A 26,558-nucleotide genomic window follows, 5' to 3' on the forward strand; every position below is an offset into this window, starting at 1 on the left:
AGAAAAGAAAAACAACATAGTACTGCCTAGTAAACCTAAATCGTAGGTAGATAGACCAGAAGGTGTGGAAATGGAAACTGGGAACAAGATTTGTCTATAGTGGTTGGGTTGCCTGTGTGAATTGGCTTGAATATTCCAGCGTCCTTACCTGTGTCCTCAGGCACCAGTTTTGTCTGTCATTGTGTTTGCTCGGTTGAGGGAAGAGGGATGTGTCCTGATTACCATGCTTGGCAAGCAGTTTGAGAATGAATTCAGGTTGCTAAGTAGTGGTTGTATCACCTGGTGTCGCACTGCCCACCCACGTCTGTGTTCGTGTCACTCAGCTCTGCCCTCTTCTGATGCTTAACCACCCATCAGTGTGACTTTGAACCTGCTGTCAGTTCAGTCTTCTCTCTCTTCAAAATGACCTTATATCATAGGTTACTACTAATCGACTCCTGTTTATCTCTAACATTTTAGGTGGGTGGGTAGGTAGGTAGGTACGTAGGTAGGATGTTCCAAGTAGGACAGAGTTGGTGATGTGTGAAGAAGTGAAACTGCTGGTATTTTGGGGGAAGGCGTTAGTCATCTCTGACATTTATCTGTAGGCTGGCTTCTACACCAAAAGAAGAGGGCTTTGTAAGCCCGTGACTGTTTTTGTTTTGGGTTATTTTTGGATGGAGATCTGGACAGAGCGTTACTGTGATGTGAGCACTGCCAAAGACAGTTCTCATTCTCAGAGGCTTTGGGGCCGTCTTCAGCAATGGTGCACCGTGGTCTCTCACTTGCCCATTGCAGGTGTCTGTTTGCAAGGCAGCTTCTACCTTTGAATTCACATTTGCCCTGTTCCCAGCATGGACCCTTGTGTGTTTTCGTTTGCGAGAATTATCTTGGGTCTTTAATATCAGAGCCCTATTGACCTCAGGGACATCTAGGGATGGCTGCTATACCTCACGGGAAATTGCAATGGGTGGTCAGGTTGATTCTCTGGGCTCCCTCTCATGACAGAAGGCTATCTTCTCCCACCTGGTGAGCCCCATAACTGAAACGGTCTTCCAGCTGTTTGCAGCTGTAGAGTACTTTCGCAGTAGGTTTTTAAAAACTGTGTGTGAGTGTTGGTGCTGCTGAGGGCTTCCCCAAGTGGGGAATAACAACCTTTGTTATTTTTAAAAGGAATTTCAGTAACTCTGGAAGAGCTCCAAAACCTGATGGCTATCATGGCCTTGATGGATGGGCGTGATATGGAAAAGAAACAGAATCCTAGGGAATGGATGGGGGTTGGAGATAGATCATAAATGCAGCTTAAGCGAAATCCTGTAGGTTTAGGTTTTGTTAAATTGCCATATTCATTCCTCAGCTTTTTAAATAGCGAAAACTCTATAACCTTCTGTGTCCCGTGACTTGCGAAATTGTGGCCATTATCTATTACAACCTAACTGACTAAATTGAAGATTGTTAACAAACTTCGGTAAAATTCTAGACTGAGACCAAACCATTTTCAGTGTTCGTCTATACAACAGAAATATTGATCTGCCTAAGTCAGTTTTTTTTTTTTTCCTTAGAAGCTTCTGATAAATGTAGCAAAGGCAAAAAAAAAGTAATAGTGAAAATGCCAGAAAACAAATGTTGGGATTGAAATGTGTTCCTCTTTAGTTTACATGCTTAATAAGTTTATTTTTCAATAAAAGACCATGGGGGAAGCAAAAATAATTTCCAGTTTCTACACCATGATTAACATTTTGGTGTATATAGACAAGACTTTTTTCTTTGGACACATACAGAAATCTGTATATTTTTAAATGCATTTTTTTCTTCCTAAAAGAGGTCATACTACATATGCTGCCTTGTTTTTGAATTTTTTTTTTTAATATTTAGATTTAAACATCTATTATGTGCTGTTCTTAGGGAGATATATCAACATATCTGTATGGTTCTTTGCCTATATTTGTATAGACTTAGCCTTAAGGAGTTAACCAGGGTGAAGGAGGAAGGTTAGGGATATGGAGTATGTTTCTTTCTTTCTTTCTTTTTAAAATTATTTAACCACTATGGAAGTTTTCCCATGTTAAATATAAACGTAAACCATATTTCCTGTGACCTGATGGTATTCCATTTTATGTAACTACCATCATTTAATTCCTGATTGATGGGCATCTAGGTTGGTTTCAGTGTTTGATATTAGCAACACAGCAATGAATATCTTTGTTTTACTTGCTTAATTATTTCCTTGGAGTGTGTTGTTGGAATTGCAGTTGTTAAAGAGTATTCTTTTGTTTTGTTTTATTTTTACATTTTAGTTCCTGGTCCAATTTCAGTGGTGTTAATTCTCTTCTGGTTTTCAGAGGTCAGAGAGATCGAGTCAATCATGGGATAGCTAAGGGTTGGTAGCATTTAATTTTACTGTATAGCATGGAGTTAATTATTGAATTACTGACATTTTAAAAGTTTTGATTTTAAACTTCTTTCTGAAATACAGCGTTTGAAGGATACTGAAAAGGTAAAATATGATGGTGACTCAGTACTCATCATCCTGATTTAAGTTCTTCAACAGCTTGCCAGGTCTGCTTCATCTGCACCTTATTTTGTCATAGAGGGAGTAAATGTTTCAAAGCCCCATCCTTTCTTCCCTTTTCCTCCCTCTTGCCCTCCCTCACTCCCTCCCTTGTTCTCAAGGTAGCCACTACCCACTTGTTGGCATGTATTATTCTCACGCATGTTTTTTGTTTTTGGGGGAAAGAACCCAAGTTTCAGTAGCTACTTTTCTTTCTCATTAATTTTTAAATTTTAATTCCAGTGTAGTTAACATGCAATGTTATATTGGTTTCAGGTGTACAGTGTAGTGACTCAGGACTTCTGTACCTGACTCAGTGCTCATCATGATGAGTGTGCTGTTAATCCCCATCCCCTGTTTCACCCACCCACCCATCCCCGGCTTCCCTCTGTCTCACGCATGTTTTTATACTTTTGCTGTATACAGATGTTTCTATAAACCATTTGTTTTTGTGTTTTTAAGCTTACATAAATGGTAGCATTCTGTACCTGACATCACTTTTACAACTTGCTTTTTACTTTACATCATTTTGGGGTGTATCTAATGTGTGATACAAGTAGATTTCATTCATTTTAATTCAATATATAGTATTCCACTGTATGTTTATTTCTGTTAGTATTTTTTCCACTGTTTTTTTATTGAGTTTTAAAATATTTATTTATTTTTAGGGGAGTGCCAGCGGGGGAGGGGCAGAGAGAGAGGGACAGAGGATCCAAAGTGGGCTTTGTGCTGACAGGCCAACAGCAGTGGGCCTGATGTGGGGCTCAGGCCTACGAACCATGAGATCATGACAAAGGTTGATGCTCAACCTACTGAGCCACCTGGGTGCCCCCCCACTGTATTTTTTAAAAACCCGGTTTGTTTATTACCTCTGTAGACTAGATATGTAGTAATAAAATTGCTGGGTTAAAAAAAAAAATACTTATTTTGAGAGAGAGAAAGAGCACGAGCTGAGGATAAGGGGCAGGGGGAAAGAGAGAAGAGAGAGCGAGAGAGAGTCCCAGGCAGACTGCATGCTCTCAGCACAGAGCCGGACATGGGGCTTGAACCCATGAACTGTGAGATCATGCCCTGAGCCAAATCAAGAGTTGGGCCCTTAATTGACTGAGCCACCTAGGTGCCTCTAAAATTGCTGTTTTAAATGTTTTTCTGATGTTGCAATTGTAAACATAAAATTGATGTTTTAACAAATTGTAGATTTCTGTATGATAACTGTGGTTGTATATATAGTTTGCTTTGTATAAAACTAGTTACTCAGCTCAAGACTTACCAACATTACCATCAATAATTAGAAATAGCACACTTACATACTGCTTAGTGTTTACTGTGTACCAGAATCAGCTCTAAGCTTTTCAGATGTTGTATTCTATTATGTCATTTATCATCACACAGGATAAGGAAATCAAGGCACAGAAAGGTTAATAAGTAAGTTAACCTTCTTTATGCCTAAAACCATTCTGCTGATAATGATGGTGCTGAAATAGAACCCTGACATTTAACCCTATACACACTGTTCGTTAATACACTCTTTTGTTGCTTTTTGTCATAAACTAAGTATAAAATTGCCTAGTCAATACAGCATAATCACATTAATACAATATGAGTTGGTGGTTGGGTGTCAGGGTTTAAGTAATTTCTACTTGGTTGAATATCAGGATTGTTTCTTCTAGTAGAGGCACATCCTCATTTATCATGAGGATTTTGGATTTTTTAAGCATTGTGTCTAGTTGATTGAAAAAGTGTACATGTTCTACCTCCCTAGAGCCTTTAGGGCCTCAAGGCAACACTATGTCTAACTTACTTTGTGTTCCTGCATGAGGAAATTGGCTTCCAAATTCCCTGTACTAATAGTGGTGTGAAACATCACTACCCTGTGTAAAGTTCTGAAGTGGGGAGGCTGTTTTTACTGCCCCAGCGTAATGTCACAGCACATCTTCCCCCTTAAAGTAGATTAAGGACTCCTTTCGCTTGTCACATGGGTCACGGAAGGATTGACTTGTATAGTGCCCACAGACTGAGGCCCGAGGCTGAGGGGTCCTGGAGGACCAGGCCATGATGATGAGCTTGGGGTGGGGGTGGGGGGTCTACACAGACTTTGCATTAAGGTCAAAGCCCTACGACCTTTCTCAGGCCAGATTACTTTCATATTCTATGCTTCCTTCTTTAAAAAAAGAAAAAAGAAAAGAGAATCTCAGAGGTTAGCCTGCCTGCTTCCTTTCCCTTGCCCCCACTTACTACATCTCTTCCTGAACTACGCACACACCTCTCTCCCTCTCTTTGTTTTCCTCCACTTAGACCCTGTATGGAGCATATTGGTGATGCATCAGAATCTCCTGGAATGCTTATTCAATGAAAATTACTGAATCCTACCTTAGACCTACTGAATCAGAATCTCTGGGTGATGCTTCCGTGATACATGAATTTTTTTTTTTTTTTAATTTTAGCTCTATTCCCCACGTGGGGCTTGAACTCACGACCTTGAAATCAAGAGTCATCACATGCTCTACTGACTAAGCCAGCCAGGTGCCCCAGAAATACATGAATTTTTAACTTTTTATTATGGAATGTACAAACATGTCCAAAAGAGAAAAATAATACTGTTAACCCTTATGTACCCATTGGCCAGCTATGCAGCAATCATTAGTTCATGAGCCACTTTTACATTGTCTGTGGACAATCCCACCCACCTACTCTTGATTATTGGAAACACATCACAGATAATATTTTTTTTTCCTGTAAATATTTCAGTGTGTCTTTCTAAAAGATCATCTGTTTTTTAAACAACTATGTATATTTTCCTCACAGCTTTTTACTTTTGAAAAGTTTTAGACCTATAGAAAAAAAATGTAACTGTGAATACTTCTGTACTCTTTACCTGGGTTCTCTGATTTTGTCTTCTCTGTGTGTGTGTGTGTGTGCATCTTACGTATCTTTTATTGTTGTTATTACACCCTTTGAAAGTAAGTTGGGACATTGTGAAAATTTACTTCTAAATATTCAGCTTGTTTCTCCTAAGAGCAAGGACATTCTCTAACATAACTACGATGCAGTAATCACATTTTGGGCAATTTCTCTCTAACTATCCAAATAGTGTCCTTTATAGCTTTCCTTTAAAAAGGATTGAACTATTACATTTGGTCTGCAACAGTTCCCCAATCAACTTTTTTTTTTAAATCTTTCACAACAATGGTATTTTTTTAGTTTAGGCCATTTGTTTAAATATATCCCTGAATTTGAATTTGTCTTACTGTTTCATCATGATTAGATTCAAATAACATATTTTTGGCAGAAAGACTGTGTAGTGATATTTTCTTCTTTTTTTAATGTTTGTTTATTTTTGAGAGAGAGAGAGAGAGAGAGAGAGAGAGAACGTGAGCAGGGGAAGGGCAGAGAAGGGGGGGAGACCGAGAATCCCAAGCAGGGTATGTATGCGCTGTCAGTGCAGACCTGATGTGGGGCTCAAACACAAGGACCGTGAGACAATGACCTGAGCCAAAGTCAAGAGTTGGACACTCCACCGACTGAGCCACCCAGGTGCCCCAGTGAGATTTTCTTCTTAGGACATCACATATATCAGCTTGTCACTGTTGGTGATGTTAAGCTGGTCACCCGCTTAAAGTAGTGTCTGCCAGAGTTTTGGATTGCAAAGGCACCCATTCCCTTCTATCGATGAGTCTTCCCTGAATCAGTGGTGCTTTGTCTTAGAGCTACATGTTTTTAGGTACACAAAAGGACCAAAGTAAGATTCGTCTGTACTTCAAAGGAACACCTGGTCTTAGTTTCTTGGGGATATTGTTGTTAGAAATAATGTGGGCAGAAATAGGGATGTAAGGCTAGGAATATTAATGTGAACTCAAAGGTGGTGGGGAGTATCTGTGTGCATTTGAGATCATGGAATCGGGGGGTGGGGGGGAATTCCTATTCCTGTTCCACCCCTCCTGTATTCTGATAGCCCTGCAACTGGACTGTAAGGGATTGGAGTCCAGGAAGAGTGAGGAAAGTCCCAGGCATCATGACCTGAACAGGATGTTGAGCTCTTGTAGCTGCTTTACCTGGAGCTGTAACATCCAGCTGACCTTTGAAGATGAGAGAGGCACATCAACTTACATAAATTAGAGACTGCTCCTGTGCACACCTGACTGTGTAGCTGCCCTGATCTGCAGCGAGGGTCCTTTCTACCTCAAATCATGATCAGATTTGCTTATAACAATGCTTTCTCTTTTCCAGTGGGTGAATTCGTAAGTGATGTTCTACTCGTTCCAGAAAAGTGCCAGTTTTTCCACAAAGAGCGGATGGAGGTGTGCGAGAATCACCAGCATTGGCACACTGTAGTTAAAGAGGTAAAAGAATGGATCATGTGTTGTTTTCCTTGTTGAGAGAGAAAGAAAGAAACATTTTCTTCCAAACCTCCTCATGATTTCAAATCGCTTTTATTTTCCCTCTTCAAAGTTTGCAATTACTTGTATCTTCTAAGTTAAAAATATTTGGGGGCGCCTGGGTGGCTCAGATGGTTAAGCCTTTGACTTTTGGTTTTGGCTCAGATCATGATCTCATGGTTCATGAGTTCAAGCCCCGCTTCAGGCTCTACGTGGACAGTGTGGAGCCAGCTTGGGATTCTCTCTCCCCCCTCTCTCTGCCCCTCCCCCACTCACACATACTCTCTCTCTCTCTCTCTCTCTCTCTCTCTCTCTCAGACTTCAAAAAAATTTTTTTAGGGGTGCCCTGGTGGCTCAGTCGGTTAAGCGTCTGACTGCGGCTCAGGTCATGATCTCGTGGTTCATGAGTTCAAGCCCCTGCTGACAGCTCAGAGCCTGGAGTCTGCTTTGGATTCTGTGTCTCCCTCTGTCTCTGCACCTCCCCCACTCACACTCTGTCTCTATCTCTCAAAAATAAATAAGCATTAAAATTAAAAAAAATTTTTTTTAAATAAAAATATTTGGGAGGATATTTTTTTTTTAAAAAAAATTTTTTTTTTTCAACGTTTATTTATTTATTTGGGACAGAGAGAGACAGAACATGAACGGGGGAGGGGCAGAGAGAGAGGGAGACACAGAATCGGAAACAGGCTCCAGGCTCTGAGCCATCAGCCCAGAGCCTGACGCGGGGCTCGAACTCCCGGACCGCGAGATCGTGACCTGGCTGAAGTCGGGCGCTTAACCGACTGCGCCACCCAGGCGCCCCTGGGAGGATATTTTTATTGAGAAATACAGTGTTGACAATCCAGCTCCTAAAGTTAAGGATGTTGAAAAGATTGTTAAGCAAGGATGCTGTCCGTGGGATTTCCAAGGAGGCCATCCCAAGCCTTAGGGCCTTAGGGTAGAAATAGCCAATTCTAGAAAATCTATGTCTTGACATGTATCCTCATAGGATTGGATGCCATTTCATTTTTCCAGTGAGGAAAAGTACCCTTTCTTATACTTGTCTTCTGTGGTTAAGTTGGATCTTTAGTCAGTTTCTTTGGTCAGATTCTGACACAATGCCCTCACAGTGAGGAATGTAAATTATCACTGACTGCCTTTAGCCAGCATTGATAAGTACTAGAAGAGCTCCCTTTTCCTTAATTTTTTTCTAACTGTGGGCTTTTGTTGTTTCTGGCCCAGATGATGGTTCTCCATTGCAAGTTAAGCAAAATTTGTAAATCTTCTTAAAATAATAGCATCACAACTTGTTGACAGAAAATTTGTGTGTCTGTGAGAGAATGCTTTACATAGTGATTTGATAGGGGTTTCTTTTGTTTATTATTATTTTTTATAATATTTTTATTTTTGAGACAGAGACAGAACATGAACAGGGGAGGGTCAGAGACAGAGGGAGACACAGAATCTGAAGCAGGCTCCGGGCTCCGAGCTGTCAGCACAGAGCCTGACGCGGGACTTGAGCCCACGGACAGCAAGATCATGACCTGAGCTGAAGCTGGACACTCAACCAACTGAGCCACCCAGGCGCCGATAGAGGTTTCTTTTGGATGAAGCTAGTGATGGGGGCTATTTGACCAAATTTATTAATGTTCTGATGTTGGATCTCTGGGTTTCTTTTAGGCCTGTCTGACTGAGGGGATGACCTTATATCGCTATGGCATGCTGCTGCCGTGTGGGGTAGACCAGTTTCATGGCACTGAATATGTGTGCTGCCCTCAGACAAAGACTATTGAATCGACTGTGTCAAAAGAAGAGGAGGAGGATGAGGAGGAAGAAGAGGAAGAGGATGAAGAGGAAGACTATGATATTTACAAAAGGTAAATTCTTCTTCTACACCTGTGCGATTGTTTTGCTGGTGGTGGTGGGCTGCCGGTCCCTCCCTTCTGGATAAAGTGGGCATTCCCTTGTTCGTGTTGGCATTGAGCCAGCTGGCCTTTCATTGTCGCCCTAGCTGATTGAAGGACTGCCGGTGGCTCTCGGCTTCCTATTCTGTGGCCACGGTATTTTCTGCAGGCTAATGCAGTGCCTGCCCACTTACTCCTCCCCTCCTCCTCCCCAGCTGTAGCTGGGCTGAGGGCTGTAGTGGCACAGCTAAACGTGAGTTGAGCTTATTTCCTGTCTCTGTTTTTGTGTTTCAGCATAGGGAAGAGAATCATTGTTGTGCTTTGCACACAGGAATTGGTCTTAACCTTCCTTTTCTGTTGTGACCTTTAGTGAATTTCCTACCGAAGCAGATTTGGAGGACTTCACAGAAGCAGCTGTGGATGAGGATGACGGGGATGAGGAAGAAGGGGAGGAGGTGGTGGAAGACCGTGATTACTACTACGACACCTTTAAAGGCGATGACTACAACGAAGAGAACCCTACCGAACCCAGCAGTGACGGGACGGTTTCAGAAAAGGAGATTACTCATGACGTTAAAGGTAACCTGATGTATTAAAACCCATCTGGTAATTATTTGCTTACAATTTTGGACTGCATTCATCACAGGTAAGTCACAGAGGGAGAGGCGGCACTCCTGGACGCTGGCGTGAAATCTGCTCTCCAGCCCGCTGGTGGTGCCATCTTAGTGCTCGGTGGCCAGGCTGCTGACACGTTCGGGGGGGACCCAGGATTGAATCAGAAACTGTTTTTGGCATTATAAGGACTGAACTAGAGAACAGGGACCCAGAGGATAAGGGAGAAGATAACATGGTTTACACTTGGGCAGGATTCTTCCACATGGAGCCTGCAACATTCTCTCCCCAAGGGGAGCCCCCTCCTCAGTACTTCTAAAGCCCTGACCTTCTACAATGAAATTAACTTCCTTGGTTCTTTTCTTGAGTGTGTGTTCCCATCCGTATGCTGCCCTGTTGGTCCACCAGAAAGATGCCTGTGACTGGGAGGGTGGCCTTTAATGACCTACTGGTGAGGAATCAGGCCCAGCAGTTTTTTCATCCTGTCATTTCAAAAAGAAAAAAAAAAAAAGACCATCTAGAGCCATTTACATGCAGCCTCCTGGAGTGTCTATCTGATGCCATTTAAGATCTGAAGAATTATTTGGGACTCCCTATAGGGGAAATACTTAACAGTCTAGATGTTTGTTTGTTTGTTTTTAACATTTATTTATTTTTGAGAGAGAGAGAGAGAGACAAAGCATGAGTGGGGGAGGGACAGAGAGAGAGGGAGACACACAATCCAAAGCAGGCTGCAGGCTCCAGGCTCTGAGCTGTCAGCACAGAGCCCGACGTGGGGCTCGAACTCACAGACCGCGAGATCATGACCTAAGCTGAAGTTGGATGCTTAAACAACTGAGCCACCCAGGCACCCCGACAGTCTAGAAGTTTCTGAGTCATCCTGAAGAAAGTGAAAATGTACATGTGTGCAATCCAGGCACTTACGTAGCATTTCCTATAGTTATCACCAGTAAAACAGCCTCTTCACCCCCATTGGTCTCCTTTGATCCTTGATACAACAAATCAGGCAAATATCTCAGAAGTGGGAGGCTCACAGAGCTGTGAGACACAGAATTCCTCTCTGTCAGTCTAGACTCAAGACAGTGTGAAAAACACTATTTTCAGTTCCTAAGTGTCTTTACTACAGTCAGGACAGAAAAACGACTACGTCCTCAGGAAGGCCGGGCTTGAGCCGGTGAGATGGTCCACCAGGGCGCTTGGGGTCCGCCCAGTCTTGGCCTCCACTGACATTCAGCGGGTCATTGAGCATGTGGCCTGGCCTGTCCTGTCCTCCTCCCACCCGTAGCAGTGTGATCAAAGCTGCTGCCTCTGTCCCGCTGACGCTCTGACCGTTTTCACACAGCTGTCTGCTCCCAGGAGGCGATGACGGGGCCCTGCCGGGCCGTGATGCCTCGTTGGTACTTCGACCTCTCCAAGGGAAAGTGCGTGCGCTTTATATATGGCGGCTGCGGAGGCAACAGGAACAATTTTGAGTCTGAGGATTATTGTATGGCTGTGTGTAAAGCGATGAGTAAGTCCCGGCACGCTGGCTTCGTGCAGCGGCTCTGTCCTGTCCGGCGTTCTGTCTCTCCCGGCCGTCCCTGTGACCGCGTCTGTGTCGTGCTCCCTTGCCGACTCAGGTGTTGGCTGTCAGTCGTTTTCCCCTCATCTCTGTGCTTTCTAGACCTAGGCTCTGCTTTCCTGTTGGCAGTCGTGAGCCCAGTTTTGTACGTCCGTGCTCACCGTGGGTCTGGTGGTGGTGGTGGCGGCGTGTCCCCTCCCTGGCACAGCAGAGAGCCCAGGGGCCTGTTCTTTCTTTTCCTTCCTTGTGTCTGTGGGCCCCTGGAGGGCTTCTGTGTTGCTTGGGACAGCAGCCTTACCCTTGGCTGTGTCTAGTTGAAAGGCACAGGGATTAGCAGGTCAGCCATGAGTTCTGCACATTCTTGTTTCCGTTCTTTCCTCCCATTCTTGTCCTTGAGCTACCCTGTCGCCCACCCCCATGGTGCATGTTGGCTGAGGGGGACACTGCTCTTTACACGAGGGACACCAGGAATACTCCTGGGAGTCCGGAGTCCTGAAATCTCTTGCTGTCTGCGTTCTGTGGGGAGAGTTCTGCAGCTGAGTGGTGGTAACTGTTTTTCCGATAGTTTGGCAATGTTGGATCATGCAGAGCTTTAGGAAGTGAAAGAATTTTAGTTCGTGTGTCCTTTGGTCACGGAGGAAATTCAGTGGTTCAGCTGAGTTGGGTTTACTTAGACATGGGTAGGGGAAGCTTTGCTTTTCTCCGTGGTTACCCCCCCTTCCTTTCTAAGGCCCTCTTTCTCTTATCTTGCAGTGCTAGCCCATGGGTTTGGAAGATCCTCAGGCTGGACACTCATTTCTTGGTTCTGATTCTGGAACTCGTTAGAATAATGAATTGCTGGTCGTTCCTGGTATTTGCTCTTAACGATTTTTGGCTGTCGGTTCTGGTGGATTTTCATTCAAATACCTCCCTGTTCCTTTTTCCTCCCCTGCCCAAAAGATTTTTAAATCTTAATATTATATGGTGTGCTTTAGCACCTCCACTCCAGCTGCTGCTCTGTGGAGAGACTCTTTTTATTAGAAATCATTGAAAATGTGGAAACAGAATGAGTCCTGAGGGAACTTTGATGGCAGAAACTTTTATTCAGGAAAGATGTGGAGACAGAAATTATTGTGGTATTTCCTATTTTATAAAATTACTTAAAATTAGGGGCAACAAGACATTATTTGGGGGTGAAGCCTGAGGAACCAGGGGTCATTAAAGATCTCACTGAATATGGGAGGTAGTTGTTCCCGTAAAGGGTCAGATAGATAGTGCCGTAAGGTGCTGTGGTGTGGCACTTCTCCAGAGCGTTAGTGGTTTTCCAGTCTGCAAAATTGTAGTTTCCTGATGCGTGTAGTTGGGAGGACTTGCCACAGAGAAATTGTGTCATGTACTTGTGGGGTCCCCGGCTTGAGTGTTCTGAGAGCCCAGAAGTATCACTGTGCCATCGGCCAAGTTTGTGCTCCCCTCTGAAGGGGTCTGAGGTGGGCGGATGTGCTGGTTTTGTGAGCCAGTTTTCATAGGGACAGAAGGGTGGGTGCCCTCGCATCTTCAGAGCCAGACCTCTTGGGCTGCAATGCCTTTACCTTTTTCTTCCCGGGGGTGGAGGCAGCTTGGGTTTTGTATAATCTTTACCTAGCCCAGTGATACGAACCAAAGACTGTCTCCAACACACAAGCCTTTAAGCTGCAGATGTGCGTTGCTGATGGCAACGTGCTCATTGGCACTGATGGACTTCAGTGCTTTGAAATTCTCTCAGCTGAACTTTTGAGTATTGAGGAATGTGGTTTGTGAAGCTGTATATTCTAATTTAGTTAATCTGAAAATTGGCTGTGGTGATCCTCTTTAGCTTATGTAAGAGCCAAATATTCTTGACAAGATTTTAGTTATAGCTTTTAGGTTTAGAGCTAAGTAAAAATGCCTTGACGGAAGAACTTTGGAGTGGCTGGCTGATTTGTAGTGACAGGTCTACAGTTGTCTTAGTTGTTTTAGTGTCATATTACAGTTATGCAGTTCTGGAAATTAGGTGAACTTCTTTCTCTCTGAACTGAAATTTGTTGGGTTTGGTATTTGCTGTCCATGAGCTCTAATATTATGATACAGCAAATTGTACAAGTAAGTTTTCTATCCGTCCTCCCTGGCTTGGGAAATTGGGAGTGAACTGGGCTAATAAGAGTTTTTCATAGGGATTTCTTTAGGGGTTGAGCAGGTAAACTTGTCCTCTCAAACCTTTCCTTTGTGGGGTTAAGCTCCCTGTGCAGATAACCACTTGCCTGGGGTCAGTAAGACCTTCCGCTTGAGGAGCAGTGAGGAAAGGGTATTCTAATGGGTTTCCCCTCTAGTGGGTGAAGGCCTGGGAAGGCCAGCAAGCCCAGCGTGTCTTCACACTCTGTGGTGAATCCTTGTCAAATACAGCAACTTAATGTTGTCCCTCATCCTTGATATGAAGGGCTAAGACTTGTTCAGTCATATTGAAAACTAAAAAAATTAGAGCTAGAGCAGTTTGGACTTTGCCTACCCAGTCTACATGCAAAGAGCATGCAGCACTAAAGTTTCTTTCAAAATGGAGCTTTTGTGGAAGTTGCCTTTGAGGCCTGATGTCTGCCCTTGTCTCTGGCCAGAAGCGATCAGTGACAGCAATAAGTAATTCGTTTTTAGGTTCTAAGATTTCAGGAACTGAGGGAAGATGTAGAAGTGATTTCCTTTTCTTCCCCTGAAGCCTTAAGTAGATGCCAAGGACACCAAGGGGGCATGGACTGGCCTGGTGGCTGAATGTCACAGAAGGAAAGGGGAGCAGTGCGCTCTAACCAAGTGGAGTCTTGGCAGACAGGAGCACCTTGTATGTACCGTGAGCGTGGTGCGAGATAAACTAGTCTGTTCTGCAGGTCCTGGGTTTGATTTCTTTCCTAGGGCACAGTGCACTTTCAATGTTGGGCCTGGCCCCCAAAGGGAACCCCCTCTTGTTTTGTTCCAGTTCCCCCAACTCCTCTGCCAACCAATGATGTTGATGTATATTTCGAGACCTCTGCAGACGATAACGAACATGCCCGCTTCCAGAAGGCTAAGGAGCAGCTGGAAATACGGCACCGCAACCGAATGGACAGGGTAAACCTTGGCACTCCCCTTCTGTTACAGGTGTTCGGCACTGGGTAGTAGGGTTTTCATAGTGGAAGAGAAGGGTCACCGCCCTCCTAGATTGTCACTCTGTGTTAGGACAGGTGAAGTGTGAGAGTATAAGCAGGTCTCCCTTCTGGGTGTGACTAGCCCCTCCCCTCTGCTCCACCTCCATCTCCATGATAATATAATTAGCCTCTGAGTGCTTATTGGGTTCAGACTGCGGAGTACTTCCTGTAACCATTATGTTCTTGTTATTTTTCTTTGCTATTAACTGGCTCTAAAAAAATTTTTCTTCTATGGAGGGAAAATTTATATCATTGTTGTAAACAGAAAGCTAGTATCATTTGCCATTTAGAACTAGGTAAATGTAAAAATATATTAGATGAAAGCAAACCTGTATTAGTATATTCTAGCTTAGATACTGTTGTCTGCTGAAGGCTCTGAGTCTCGAGATGCTTTCTTTTTTCTTTCTTTTTTTTTTTAAGATTTTATTTTTAAGTAACCTCTACACCCGGTGTGGGGCTTGAATTTACAACCTCGAGATCAAGAGTCACACGCTCCACTGACTGAGCCAGCCAGGCACCCCTCGGGATGCTTTCTTAAAAAAGTTACAAGTGTTAGGGCAACATGAGCACCACAGTGCAGCTTTCTCCTAGTTACTGAGAAAGACTGAAAGAAAATTGAAAAGAATTTCTTAGGTCTGAATACCACCTAAAATCTCATACATTACCATGTTCCAGGCTTGTACTTTTGGAAATGTTTGTTGACTCTATTTTATCCAAACAGTTCTGAGAAGTAGGCATTTAAATGCGCCCCCCCCAACCCCCTTTTTTATGTGTGTGAGGAGACTAAGGCACAGAGACTTTTTTAAAAAAATCTTTTTAACGTTTATTTTTGAGAGAGAGAGAGACAGAGTGTGAGAGGAGCAGAGAGAGAAAGGGAGACACAGAATCTGAAACAGGGTCCAGGCTGTGAGCTGGCAGCACAGAGCCTGATGTGGGGCTAGAACTTGGGGCCAGCAAGATCATGACCTGGGCCAAAGTCGGAAGCCCAGCTGACTGAGCCACCCAGGCGCCCCAAGGCACAGAGACTTTTAAATAACTTGCCCGGGGTTATAGAATGGGGAGGTCATGGAATTGAGGCTGTTTGCTGATGGTTGGAGTGCAGGACCTTCTGAGACAGTAATTCTGTGAAGGAGCTAAAACTGCCATGAGCTTGTGAGGGGTCACATGAGGCGATTTCCTTTTGCACAGTTTCCTATATTAGATTTCAGGGCCTGGCGGTATTGTTAGAAAATGGGGGGATTGTTTTAGAGATGACTCTCTGGTGATACTGGCTTTGACCTTTTTCTAGGTAAAGAAAGAATGGGAAGAGGCTGAGCTTCAGGCCAAGAACCTCCCAAAAGCAGAGAGGCAGACTCTCATTCAGGTAAGATGTGTTTTCCAGGGATGTAACCTCTGAAGTCCAGTCAGAGCCACATTCCCAGGAAATTACCGTTTGACACCTTTCGCTTAGTTGAGAGCTTATCTTACAGGAAGTTTTAACTGCCTTCCCCCTCCCCACCCCCACCCCCCAACTAGCTTTCTTTAGAATTGATCACCAATGGTAGAAGGAAAGCAGACCAACCAGTGTACCTAATTCATGCCAGGAAGCAAACCGTAGCTGGCTGTGTTTGTTAATTCTGCTCTCCTGGCAAAAATCCTCAATTCATCTTCATTCTTAGGCTGTGACTTGTTTTTCAGCAGTATTGAATTTTATTTATTTATTTATTTATTTATTTATTTATTTATTTATTTATTTACAGACTTCTTGAAAAGTCAAAGTCAGACAATAAAACAGTGATGCCAGTTCATCTCGGGCTTTGCAAGAATGTAACATTAGAATCAGCAGCAGCACCCACCCCACCCCCCACCCCCCCAATAGAACAGTGTGTTGCTAGGAACAGGGATTGCAATTTATAAGACTGCTTTGGGTTTCATAAAGTTGATTGCATTTAAATCAGTTTGTGTTTATGATGAACTGAAATCTTCTCAGGAGGTTAACACTCTGTTGGAACACCTTTTCTTTCTTAGCAATCATCTAGAAAATCTAAGAGTTAATTTCTATGCAGCCAATGCATCCTGTGCAGGGAAATTTAAAATTTAGTTCCACAGCCTTAAACTTTACCTTTCAGCCTGGCCAGGTTTTCCCCAGACAACTTGCCCTTCAGGACATCAGTGTGAATGACTCAGCATAACCTACCACATTACTGGGATATATTTCAAAATATAGTTCCTGTTGGTCTGTGTCTCAGGATTCGGATCTGGCCACAATGTGGAAAGGGCAGCATTCCTTCTTGCACAGGGCACGTTGAGAAACCCTGCATAGGGGCTTGCCACACTAGTGATTTCAGGAGCAAAAGTGCTAAGAAGTCCACTGCCCCTCAGATTTAACATGCTCTCATTAGATTAGGAAGTAATTTTCCTGACAACAATCAGAGTATATTTACGTCTATCTTACCCTTGTTTAACTCTTCTGGACCTGTTACCGGCTTACACAGGCTCTAGGCGAGGAGGCATAGTCCTGGGGTATCGCTGTTTGCTTAGACTTCCTCCAGGTACCATGAATTTCACGTTGTTCCTGCCTTCTTGGTTTAGCACTTCCAAGCTATGGTTAAAGCCCTAGAGAAGGAAGCAGCCAGCGAGAAGCAGCAGCTTGTGGAAACCCACCTGGCTCGGGTGGAAGCTATGCTGAATGACCGCCGCCGCATGGCTCTGGAGAATTACCTGGCTGCCTTGCAGTCTGACCCACCACGGGTGAGTGGTGTGCAGAGCCCAGAGAACGGTATCCTCGAGGTCACCTCCTCTAAAGCAGCATATGTGTAGAACATGTATGATGACCTGACACGGGTCAGCAAAAAAATTACATCTTTTTGACGAGTTCTGGCAAGGGAAGACAGGTAAGGAGAGAAGAGGGGAGAAAAGGTGTCATCTTCTAGTATGTTCTTACGTCACCTTAGCATTACACTTTATGCTTGCATATGCCACCAGTGATACGGAAGTGTCTTACCCTGGAAAAGCATAATCTGAGGATATGGGTTGGTAGTTACTCAATTATTGAATTTTTATAGTAGCTTTTTTAATGTTTATTTTTGAGAGAGAAAGAGAAAGATTGTGAGTGGGGGACGGGCAGAGAGAGAGGGAGACACAGAATCCGAAGTAGGCTCCAGGCTCTGAGCTGTCAGCACAGAGCCCGACGTGGGGCTCAAACCCAAACCACGAGATCATGACCTGAGCCAAAGTCGGACGCTTAACCAACTGAACCACCCAGGCGCCCCTTATAGTAGCTTTACTTTCAAAGAATAAAAACTTGCCTTTTGAACACACTGTTGTAATAAGATTATGAAGAAAAGGGTAAAGGGACTTCTATCAAAGCCCCTGGTGCTGGTGGTCTCGTGCTTCTTTATCCCTTCGCTCTAACCTACCTTGCTTTTGGGGGACAGAAATACTGGAAAGAATGGTATTGGTATCCTTCTTAGGTGAGCAAGCAGAGTCTTTTCTGGGTGACACAGGGACTGCCTACCTTGCAATTTAAGGTGTCAGACACTGAGCTTAGGAAAGAGGACAGATTGAGAGGGCTAGAGATTCTGGAAAATACTGTTCCTTAAGGAGCCAACATAACTTTGGAACTTAGTTTTTGGTACATTGTGTAGAAAGGTAGTTTCTTCTTACTTGAGAAGCTTAAAAGCTTTAAAAAGCACAGCTTTCCTTCTTGGTGCCCGGCTGGCTTTTACATTCTTAGGTGAGTTTTTTAAGCCTTTCCTGCCTGTTTTCAGTTCTGTAGTGCCTGGATATTCAAACTGCTGTTCTCTCTTGCAGCCTCATCGCGTCCTCCAGGCCTTGCGGCGTTACGTCCGTGCTGAGAACAAAGACCGTCTGCATACCATCCGTCACTACCAGCATGTGTTGGCTGTTGACCCAGAGAAGGCAGCCCAGATGAAATCCCAGGTACACTAGACACAGTCGAAATTGCTGCAGGAGAGTGTCTAGTGGGGAGAAGCCGCTTCAACGGTTGGTTGGGCAACACTGATAGCTGTGCTTGGAAAGTGATAAATGGTTTCCGAAGACATTATTAGATTACAAGAGGTGGTTTTTGCAAAAATACAGTTTCTAAGATCTCTTTTCCATACTTTGTTCTATTAAGTCCTTTCTCCTTAAAGAGTTTCTGAAAGTTTAGTGGAAAAACTAGACTATCATGTAGTATGTTACAGAAAAACAGCCATTTTTATATAGTGAGACTAGAAGGAAAGGAGAGACCTTGATCAGTGTATTAAATTAACAACTAGGGAATGAGTTGTGTGCCAGCAAGATCATAGTGCCACACCAGATGGCCCAGGAAGTGGAACTCTCTCCCTTGCAGACCTCGGGGGGAAACCCCAGCTGTCCTGTGTGATATTCGCTCTGTGCTCTAAGCCCTTAGTTCCAGTGAAGCTTGGCTGCTGAATTACATGAACTTCTGCATGTTCCCTTTTGTGTTATCTACACTCTGGGAAGTGCTGAATATGTTCAGCCTATTGTAATGTGCGCATTTGGTCTGGGATGTGAGTGTGGTGGTGTTCTTACCCCTTATGTGAGCTCAACAGCTCACCGTGAGGACACTGACGTCCAGTACCCTGCCCCCCTGTGGTTCTTGTTCTCCTGTGGGCATAGGAACCGTCCTCAGTCAAATGGCTCCTTAATTCATCTGAAATATGACAATGTCCACACACGCCAAGACTGTGGGTGGTGCATTTTCAGTTTCCATTTGCATTTTTTCTCTCAGGCACTTATTACTCTGGTGCTTTCCCGTCAATTTACTTGATTGAAAGAATGGCAAATATAAAATTAAATTACTTTCATCCCTGCTTTTAAAGGTCAGAGAGACATCAATCTACAATAAAAGCATCTTTCCATTTAATTTTTTTTTCCGTTTGGCCAAGTTACATGGCTTCAAGCCCACATAATTAATCCATTGGCTTAGAGCACCCTCTTTAGGACGAGCATGGTAAGTGCCAGTGTAACCAGACAGGCATACCCGTCCTGACATGCCTCACTCACTGTGGCCTTGGGGTGGACGTTAGCCCACATCACCTTTCATTTCCACCCCAAAACCTTCACAAGTAAATGACCAGTTTTGATGGCTTTTTTTCCTTTTTAAAAAGTATGAACAATCCGGAATTGTTGCATTCAGAAAAGGTAGTGAAACGTGGAACAGGGATGGTAGATAAGTCTTTATCACTCCTTAAAGTCAGGTTTATTTATACCTCAATGTAAAGTTTTGAAGGAATAACTAATCTAGTTAAATATGAATGAACTAGTTCTGTTATTCACCATGATAATCATTTCAAGCAATTACTTCACTAAGCAAAATCCGTGAATGGCCCCCTCTCCGTGCCAGTCTGCTTTTAGCCAGTGATTTCATTCCTTTTTTTACCCCGTCTAATCTGACTGGTGGTAAAAATGGACTCTTTCCCTCTTTCACTCAGCAAAACCTTACCGAGTATCTTGCATTGTACAAATTAGGTTCTTTTGGGGCACCTGGGTGGCTCAGTCGGTTGAGCATCTGTCTCTCAATAATAAATAAACATTAAAAAAATTTTTTTTTATAAAGAAATTTTAACGTTTATTCATTTTAGAGAGAGAGAGAAGGACACAGTATCCGAAGCAGGCTCCAGGCTCTGAGCCGTCAGCACAGCCTGATGCGGGGCTTGAACTCACGAGCCGCGAGATCATGACCTGAGCTGAAGTCAGACACTCAACCGGCTGAGCCACCCAGGCACCCCTAAAATGAATAAACGTTAAAAAAATAAAAAATTAGGTTTCTTTTAAGCTCAATTACTACAGTTAGTAAGTGCCTCATATAAAAATCAAATGAATAACTGCCTAGTGAAAGGTTTCAAATTTTGTTTTTAACTCAGAACACTCTCTGGATAAATTCTCAGATTGCCAAGGGGTATTACACACAGTCTGCACATAACTCCTATACAGTAGTCCCCCATGATCGGAGGCTTTGCTCTCTGCAGTCCGCCGTGGCCCGGAAGTGAATGATCCTCCTGATGTATCATCAGGAGGTCAGTAGTAGCCTACCTTTATGTCACAGTGCTACGTCACTCATCTTGCTTCACGTGGGCATTTTATCATCTCACATTATCACAAGAAGAAGGGTGAATACAGTATAAGAAGGTATTTTGAGAAACAGAGACCCCATTAAATAACCTTTATTATAATTGTTCCACTTTATTATGTTATGGTTAATCTCTTACCTATGCCTAATTTATAAGTCGAGCTTTGTCATACAGGGAAAAAAACCCCAGTATACAGGGGGCTCAGCACGGTCTGCAGTTTCAGGCGTCCATTGGAGGTCTTGGAATGTACCACCCACAGATAAGGGGGGACTGTTAGACTTCAGTGGTCAGTAAATAAGGATGGGGATTAATGGATTTCCTCTGCCTGGCTGCTTTGCTGGACTCTGCAGAGAATATACTTTTTCCGCTGATCTTTGCGGAAGTGTGTGCATGTGTCCTGTCTGCAAGCTTTGTCCTGGCCTGGTTCTGTTGGTAACGAGGTCTCTCCACCATACTATACTTCCAGGTGATGACACATCTCCATGTGATTGAAGAAAGAAGGAACCAAAGCCTCTCACTGCTCTACAAAGTACCTTATGTAGCCCAAGAAATCCAAGAGGAAATCGGTGGGTGCTGCGTTTGTACTGAGGTCTGTGAGGGACTTTGGCCAAGACTCAAGGGTGGCAGTGGTACAAGGGCCAGGAAGCCAGGCATTAGCACTCCAGGGTTTAGGTCTGGAATTCACTAGGGCTTACGTGGCAAGCAAGGTCAAGGAGTAACCTGGGGACAGATGTACTGGTGGTGAGCCACAGAGCCTTGAGTTTCTTAACCTTTACTCTGTTACCGGAAGAAAAATTGAGGGTGTGAAATTGCAAGGGACCGGGGAGTTTCCTGTTGCCCTTTCCCCCTTAATTGCTGATGCATTTCAAGGCACCTATTTTACACACATTCTCATTTCCTCTCTCTCTTCTGGTCTTCTTTTTTTTTTTTTGTTTGGCAAATATTTATTGTGTCTACTGTGTGTCACAGAGGGAAAATGGTGTAGACCGTATATCCTGGAGGTCATGTTATAGTATGAGACAGACAGGAAAACAAGAAAAGGAGTGCCATGTGGGGGCATCAAATAGGGTGGAATGGCGGAGAGTGGCTGGGTGGTCAAGGGGTTTGTCTTGGGTGCAGTCACCTGGGACCCACATGACAAGAGGAGCCATCCACGCCAAGACCACAAGGGGAAAAACACTGTTAGCAGAGGAAATGACTACTGCAGAGGCCTGAAGTTTAAGTCAAGTGTGGACACATTTGAGTAGATCAGTGTGACTAGAACATAGTGAGGGAGAAATGGGGCCAAAGAAGTTGGCAGAGACCAATTTGTTCAGAGATTTTAGCAAAATCAAGGAGTCTGGGTTTTATTCTAGGATAAATGGAAAGCTGTTAGAGAGCTTTAAACTAGGGAGTGACCAGATCTGAATTATGCTTTAAAAAAGAACATGAACTAAAGAAAAAATTACTTGGCTGCTATGTGCTATTAAAATTAGAAACCTGCCAGGAAGCAATTGTAAAAATCCAGGCGACAAATGCTGATCGTGGGCACTAAGATGGTAATGGAGGAAATAAACAGATGTGGGGGCTTTCGGGCACGTTGCAGAGGAAGGGTGAACAGTGTGCTGCTGGGTTGGATGCCGGAGGTGAGGGACAGGAAGACATTGAGGGTAATGCCCAGCCTTCCATTGTCATCAGCTGAGTGGATGGTGATGCCGCACTTGACTGAGGAAAAGCGTTCTCTTTATACATGATAAAATAGAAGTTGGACATTAAGTAGGGGTGTAAAGGGGGCTGTTCAGTGAGCTGGAGGTCGGGCAGTAAATATGAGGTACAGATTTTCAGATTGTGGCCTGTGGATGGCATTTAAAACTGTGCCATTGGATGAAACCACTGAACCAGAGTGAGTTGGTAAAGAAGAGGAGTTCTGGGGCACTGGGGTTCTGCGGTGCTACAGGATCGGGGGTGCAGGCAGGAGGGAGTTGTCCACTGCGAGCTGGCGAGATGCTCCCCTCAGTAGATCCCAAGTTCTGTAATGCCATGAGTTAGCCTTGTTCACACTGGTGGTCCCTCTGAATGCCGGTTCCCTGCCATGCCTCTCTTTGTCAGATGAGCTGCTTCAAGAACAGCGTGCAGACATGGACCAGTTCACGGCCTCTATCTCAGAAACCCCCGTGGACGTCCGGGTGAGCTCCGAGGAGAGTGATGAGATCCCACCATTCCACCCCTTCCATCCCTTCCCGTCCTTACCTGAGAACGAAGGTGTGTATGATTGACAGCGCAGCTTCTCAGTGGCGCTGGGGGCGGGGATGGGCCTGCGGTTGGAAAGTTGAAGGTAGAATTTTGAACCTGGGTTGTGTTAGGGGGGCTATTTTCCTGGTGACAGTTGGGCAGGGAAATGGAGACTGGATTCATTGAGCACCTACTGTGTGCAGGCACCATGCCGGGTGCCTTCAAATCCTTGGCTTCAGTATCACCATGAGGTTAGTAACATTTCTCCCACTTTAGAGAGATGGTTTGCTGAAATCCTCTTTTTTTTTTTTCTGGTCCTGTCAGTTGCCTTCAGAGTGTATGACACCTTGCATGTGGAAGTCACTCTGCTTCTTAAAGAGCACTTTCACGTTATATTAGGTCATTAGCTTTTCATAACAAGCTGGGGAGCAGGCAGTGGAGAGACGACAGAGGTGACTTTTCAAGGTGATACCTCTGGTGTTGGGGGTGATAAGAAGCCATGTCCCTCTGACTCTGTCTGGCACGCTTTCTTCTATTCCTTTGCTGGGTCTTGATGTTTAAAAGGATCTTTAAAAGCTGTGGGTCTGCACCAGAAATAAACAAGCTGCTCAGCTCGGTGCCCTGAGACCAGGCTGTGGAATCAGTTTCTATTTATTTGTCTGCTGCTATTGCTGCTGATGGTGGTGGTGATAAAAATAGTGGCCACAGCTATAGAGCCCTTATCATATGCCAGCTTTAGCTAAGCGCTGTGCACGGATGCTCTCATTTAATCCTCAAAATAGCCCTCTTAGGTAGGTACTGTGAGTGTCCTCATTTGGGGATTCCAAGATTTAAAGAGGTTAAGTGTCTGTCCAGGCTCACGTAGCCTGTGGGTGGAGAGTAAGGATTTGAACCCAAGCTGATGTGGTCCTGCAGTCCTGGGTACTGTCGCCTACCTCAGACCAGATGTAGCAGTGCTGGGACAGAGGCCTGAAGAAGATACTGAATGGGGAGGATGGGGTACATCCAACTCAGCCTTCAGACTTAAACAGAATGCCTTCTGAACAAGTTACCCCAAAGGTACCAACTCGTACGGTTGACCCTGCGATAGTAAAACGGAATGTGAGAAAGGAGCCAGGGAAGAAAAGAGATCCCACTTTGTTCCTAAAACCTGCACTTACAAATCCCATACCTGCATGGGCTTGTAGGGTGGACGTGCTTACGTATCCCATTTGGGGGTGAGGGCATCTCGGACAGATCTGAACTAGGACCTTGTCTCCTTGTTAGAAAACCACAATCGATACTGACTGTATTTTTGTTATTTTCTAAGAAAAATAACTTTGTAGGCTAAGCTAAATAATTTGGGAATCTCCCCAGATTTCCCCCCAAGACAGACCTACTTCTTTCTCTCCTACCTTCCAGTCATATGTTGTAGCTCTTAACTGCTGGTTTGTTTATGGGATGTGTCAGGTGTGTTTTTAAGGAAGAATACTTTTTATTTACGTTATAGAGAAATTCTAAGATAGCAATTTTGAAAGAAGCCATTTTCTTTCTTAATCTCCTTTTTTTGCTATTTTTTTTTTTTTTATTGTTTTCCTTTCTGCTAGACACTCAGCCGGAGTTGTACCATCCAATGAAAAAAGGTTGGTCTGTCAAAGATGTTCCCTTTAAGACCTCCATTCCTTTGCACTTCCCCCATGTGTCGGGAGGCTCATTTTCTGTTTCATACCATCACCTGAGATTTTTCCACCTCATTTCTCCAGATGTGGCTGTGAGGGGAGCCAGAGTGGCCTTGGGTCCAGCACTTAGAATCTGGTGTCAGTGGTACTGGTTACAAGGTGCCCATCTTAAACTTTCCTTCTGGATATCCAGAGAATACAGAGTAATCAAAACAGATATTTTTATGAGACATTTCTTCTGGGTAGATTTTTTTTTTTTTTAAGTTCATTTATTTTGAGAGAGCAAGAGAGCGTGAGTGGGGGAGGGGCAGAGAGCGAGAATCTGAATGAAGGAGGCTTTGCGCCCATCTCACAAACCAAGAGATCTTGACCTGAGCTGAAACCACGAGTCAGACACTTAACTGACTGAACCACCCAGGCGCCCCTCATCTGGATAGATTTTTAAATGTATATTCAACTTAAACAGGTTGGGTGGAATTGCTAGTATATTTGAAAATATGCTTAATTTAGGGGCAGGTGGAAGTTGGTTCCTTTTACCTCTTCCCCCCTGCCCATCCCCCCCACTGCTCCACTACATCTTGCCCTTTCCTTTCAGCTGTACCCAGCCCTGTGTCTGTGCCCACCTGTCTGTCGCCACTAGTCTCCGTCTTGACTTTAGCATTACTCAAACACTTAGAAGCTGATGGATGGAACGGGTTGTGACAAGTGGACTCTGGCTGTGTGGTAGTGAGTGTCCAAGCTTCAGAACAGGCTGGGACTGTGTAAGCGCCACGCCGAGTGCCTCGCGTATGTGGCCTCACTTCATGCACTGAGCACACCTACTGGCCAGGGCTTTAGCTCTCTCTGACAGATTAGGTGGTTGGAGAAGCCTCAGACTGCATGATTCGCTCAGAGTCCTGACTGTAAGAAATGGAGGAATCCGAACTCAAACCCAGTTGCTTTGTCTTCAGAGCCTATGCAGTTTCTGTCACATAAAAGGCTGCTGCATTTCCCCAGCTTGTTGGGTGGTCCACAGTCCCAGGGTCATTGTGAATAAGTGCATATGCTTCATGTTCTCAGTGTGTGTTTTATGAGCCTGCTGACTTTGACCAGCTGTGGATGCACCACACCATGTTCTCTAAGAATTTGATGTTGTGGTTTGTGCCACGGCTTTTTTTCAGAAGAGTGCAATTTCAATCTTGTAAAGATCACTTCTGTGTTAAATGCTTGGTTTTATTCTACCTGGATATGCCTCTTCTTAGAGGTGACTCTGAACCATGCATCCTAGATATTTACAGATAAAGATGAATTTCCTGGAAGCTTACCTGGCTTTTACCCACATACTTCAGTTGTTGTTAGTTGGAATAATTTAAACATTAACTTTTGTTTTCTTAACATCACTTGATTATGCCTTTTATAAAAGCAAGGTGGTTTGGGTCAGTGTTTAAGAGAACACGTGAGTTTCACCACCAAAGGAATATCGGAACAGTCTAGACTAGTCATAGGACTTTAAATTAGTTGGTTCAGTGCCGTGTTATTTCTCATGTAGGATTCTGCCCTCTGACCTTTAAAATCTGGAGGAGGAGAGAGAAAGTGATGGAAGGGTTAGAATTTACTAGGCTTGTTCATCCACAACCTTGCTGAGACAGCACCTTTCTAGATTCTTCTTTCTCAGTCGAAGTGCACTATTGCTGTTTCAGTGGCATTTTGAGACTATAAAAGCCAGGCCTGATTTAACTTACCCTAGAATCAAGTTGGGAAATTGCTCTTTAAGGTGAAAACTTTAGGAAAAAACAGTGTTATTTTGGCCTGCCTTCTGATGGGTGAACGCATTAGCTAGCCCGCACATTCCACACCTGCAGCAGCTGTTACTGGTGGTTCCGTGTCAACAACGAGCCTGGTTGTGAGCCGGAAGGCCTTGCTGTGGCCGGGCCTAGTGTCATCGGCTCTGGCAAGCCCGGGGACAGCAGTGCTTGGCATTTACTCATGTTTGAGTCCTACTCACATGCAGGTGATCACCTTAGAATGAGGAGTGTGCCATCCAGTTGATCTGTTTATAAGAGGTTCAAATTGTGGACATTTATATTGAACTGTGTATCTTATTAATGAAAAACTCATAGAGTAGGTAGAAATCACATGCTTTCTGAAGCTAAAATAAGGAGGATCGTTCCTCACTTTTCCTCTGCCTGGGTTCGTGCTGGGTTCAGTTGAACCGCATCTTTGGATGCTGTCATTTGGAGTGCCACACACAAGTGATGTCGGCTCTGGCGATGTCTGACCTTGACAAGAGGAGTGTGGCTAGTCTTGCTCCCTTTACAGAAAGGAACCTTCCACCCTCGTGTTTGAATTCTCCCTGTCTGTGAAATGCTTCCTTCCTGCTCATTCTTGAATGACCACTGAAAATGTGACATCTGTGATCCAGGCCCTCAGAGGGTTGCAGGCTAGAGGGAGACACAGAAGAAAATGAGGATAAACAGTGATTTCGAGTGCTGTAAGCTGGGAAT

At 44.2% G+C, this 26,558-nt stretch overlaps 1 protein-coding gene across 4 annotated transcripts in view; it reads left to right on the forward strand.

Annotated features, from left to right (window-relative positions):
- Window positions 1-26,558, forward strand: part of APLP2 (amyloid beta precursor like protein 2) — an 86,406-nt gene that overhangs the window by 54,611 nt on the left and 5,237 nt on the right. The window contains exons 4-14 of one of the 4 annotated variants that reach the window (XM_047877724.1): window positions 6,758-6,870; window positions 8,569-8,765; window positions 9,163-9,371; window positions 10,747-10,914; window positions 13,922-14,052; window positions 15,418-15,492; window positions 16,701-16,859; window positions 17,922-18,050; window positions 20,673-20,772; window positions 22,295-22,447; window positions 24,004-24,039. In XM_047877724.1, coding sequence (XP_047733680.1) covers window positions 6,758-6,870; window positions 8,569-8,765; window positions 9,163-9,371; window positions 10,747-10,914; window positions 13,922-14,052; window positions 15,418-15,492; window positions 16,701-16,859; window positions 17,922-18,050; window positions 20,673-20,772; window positions 22,295-22,447; window positions 24,004-24,039 — 1,470 coding nt within the window. The remainder of the gene's footprint in view (window positions 1-6,757; window positions 6,871-8,568; window positions 8,766-9,162; window positions 9,372-10,746; window positions 10,915-13,921; window positions 14,053-15,417; window positions 15,493-16,700; window positions 16,860-17,921; window positions 18,051-20,672; window positions 20,773-22,294; window positions 22,448-24,003; window positions 24,040-26,558) is intronic. The other 3 variants (XM_047877727.1, XM_047877725.1, XM_047877728.1) reach the window with 3 other exon arrangements.

This window comes from Prionailurus viverrinus, chromosome D1 (genome assembly GCF_022837055.1).
Source record: "Prionailurus viverrinus isolate Anna chromosome D1, UM_Priviv_1.0, whole genome shotgun sequence".
Taxonomy (NCBI): Eukaryota; Metazoa; Chordata; class Mammalia; order Carnivora; family Felidae; genus Prionailurus; species Prionailurus viverrinus.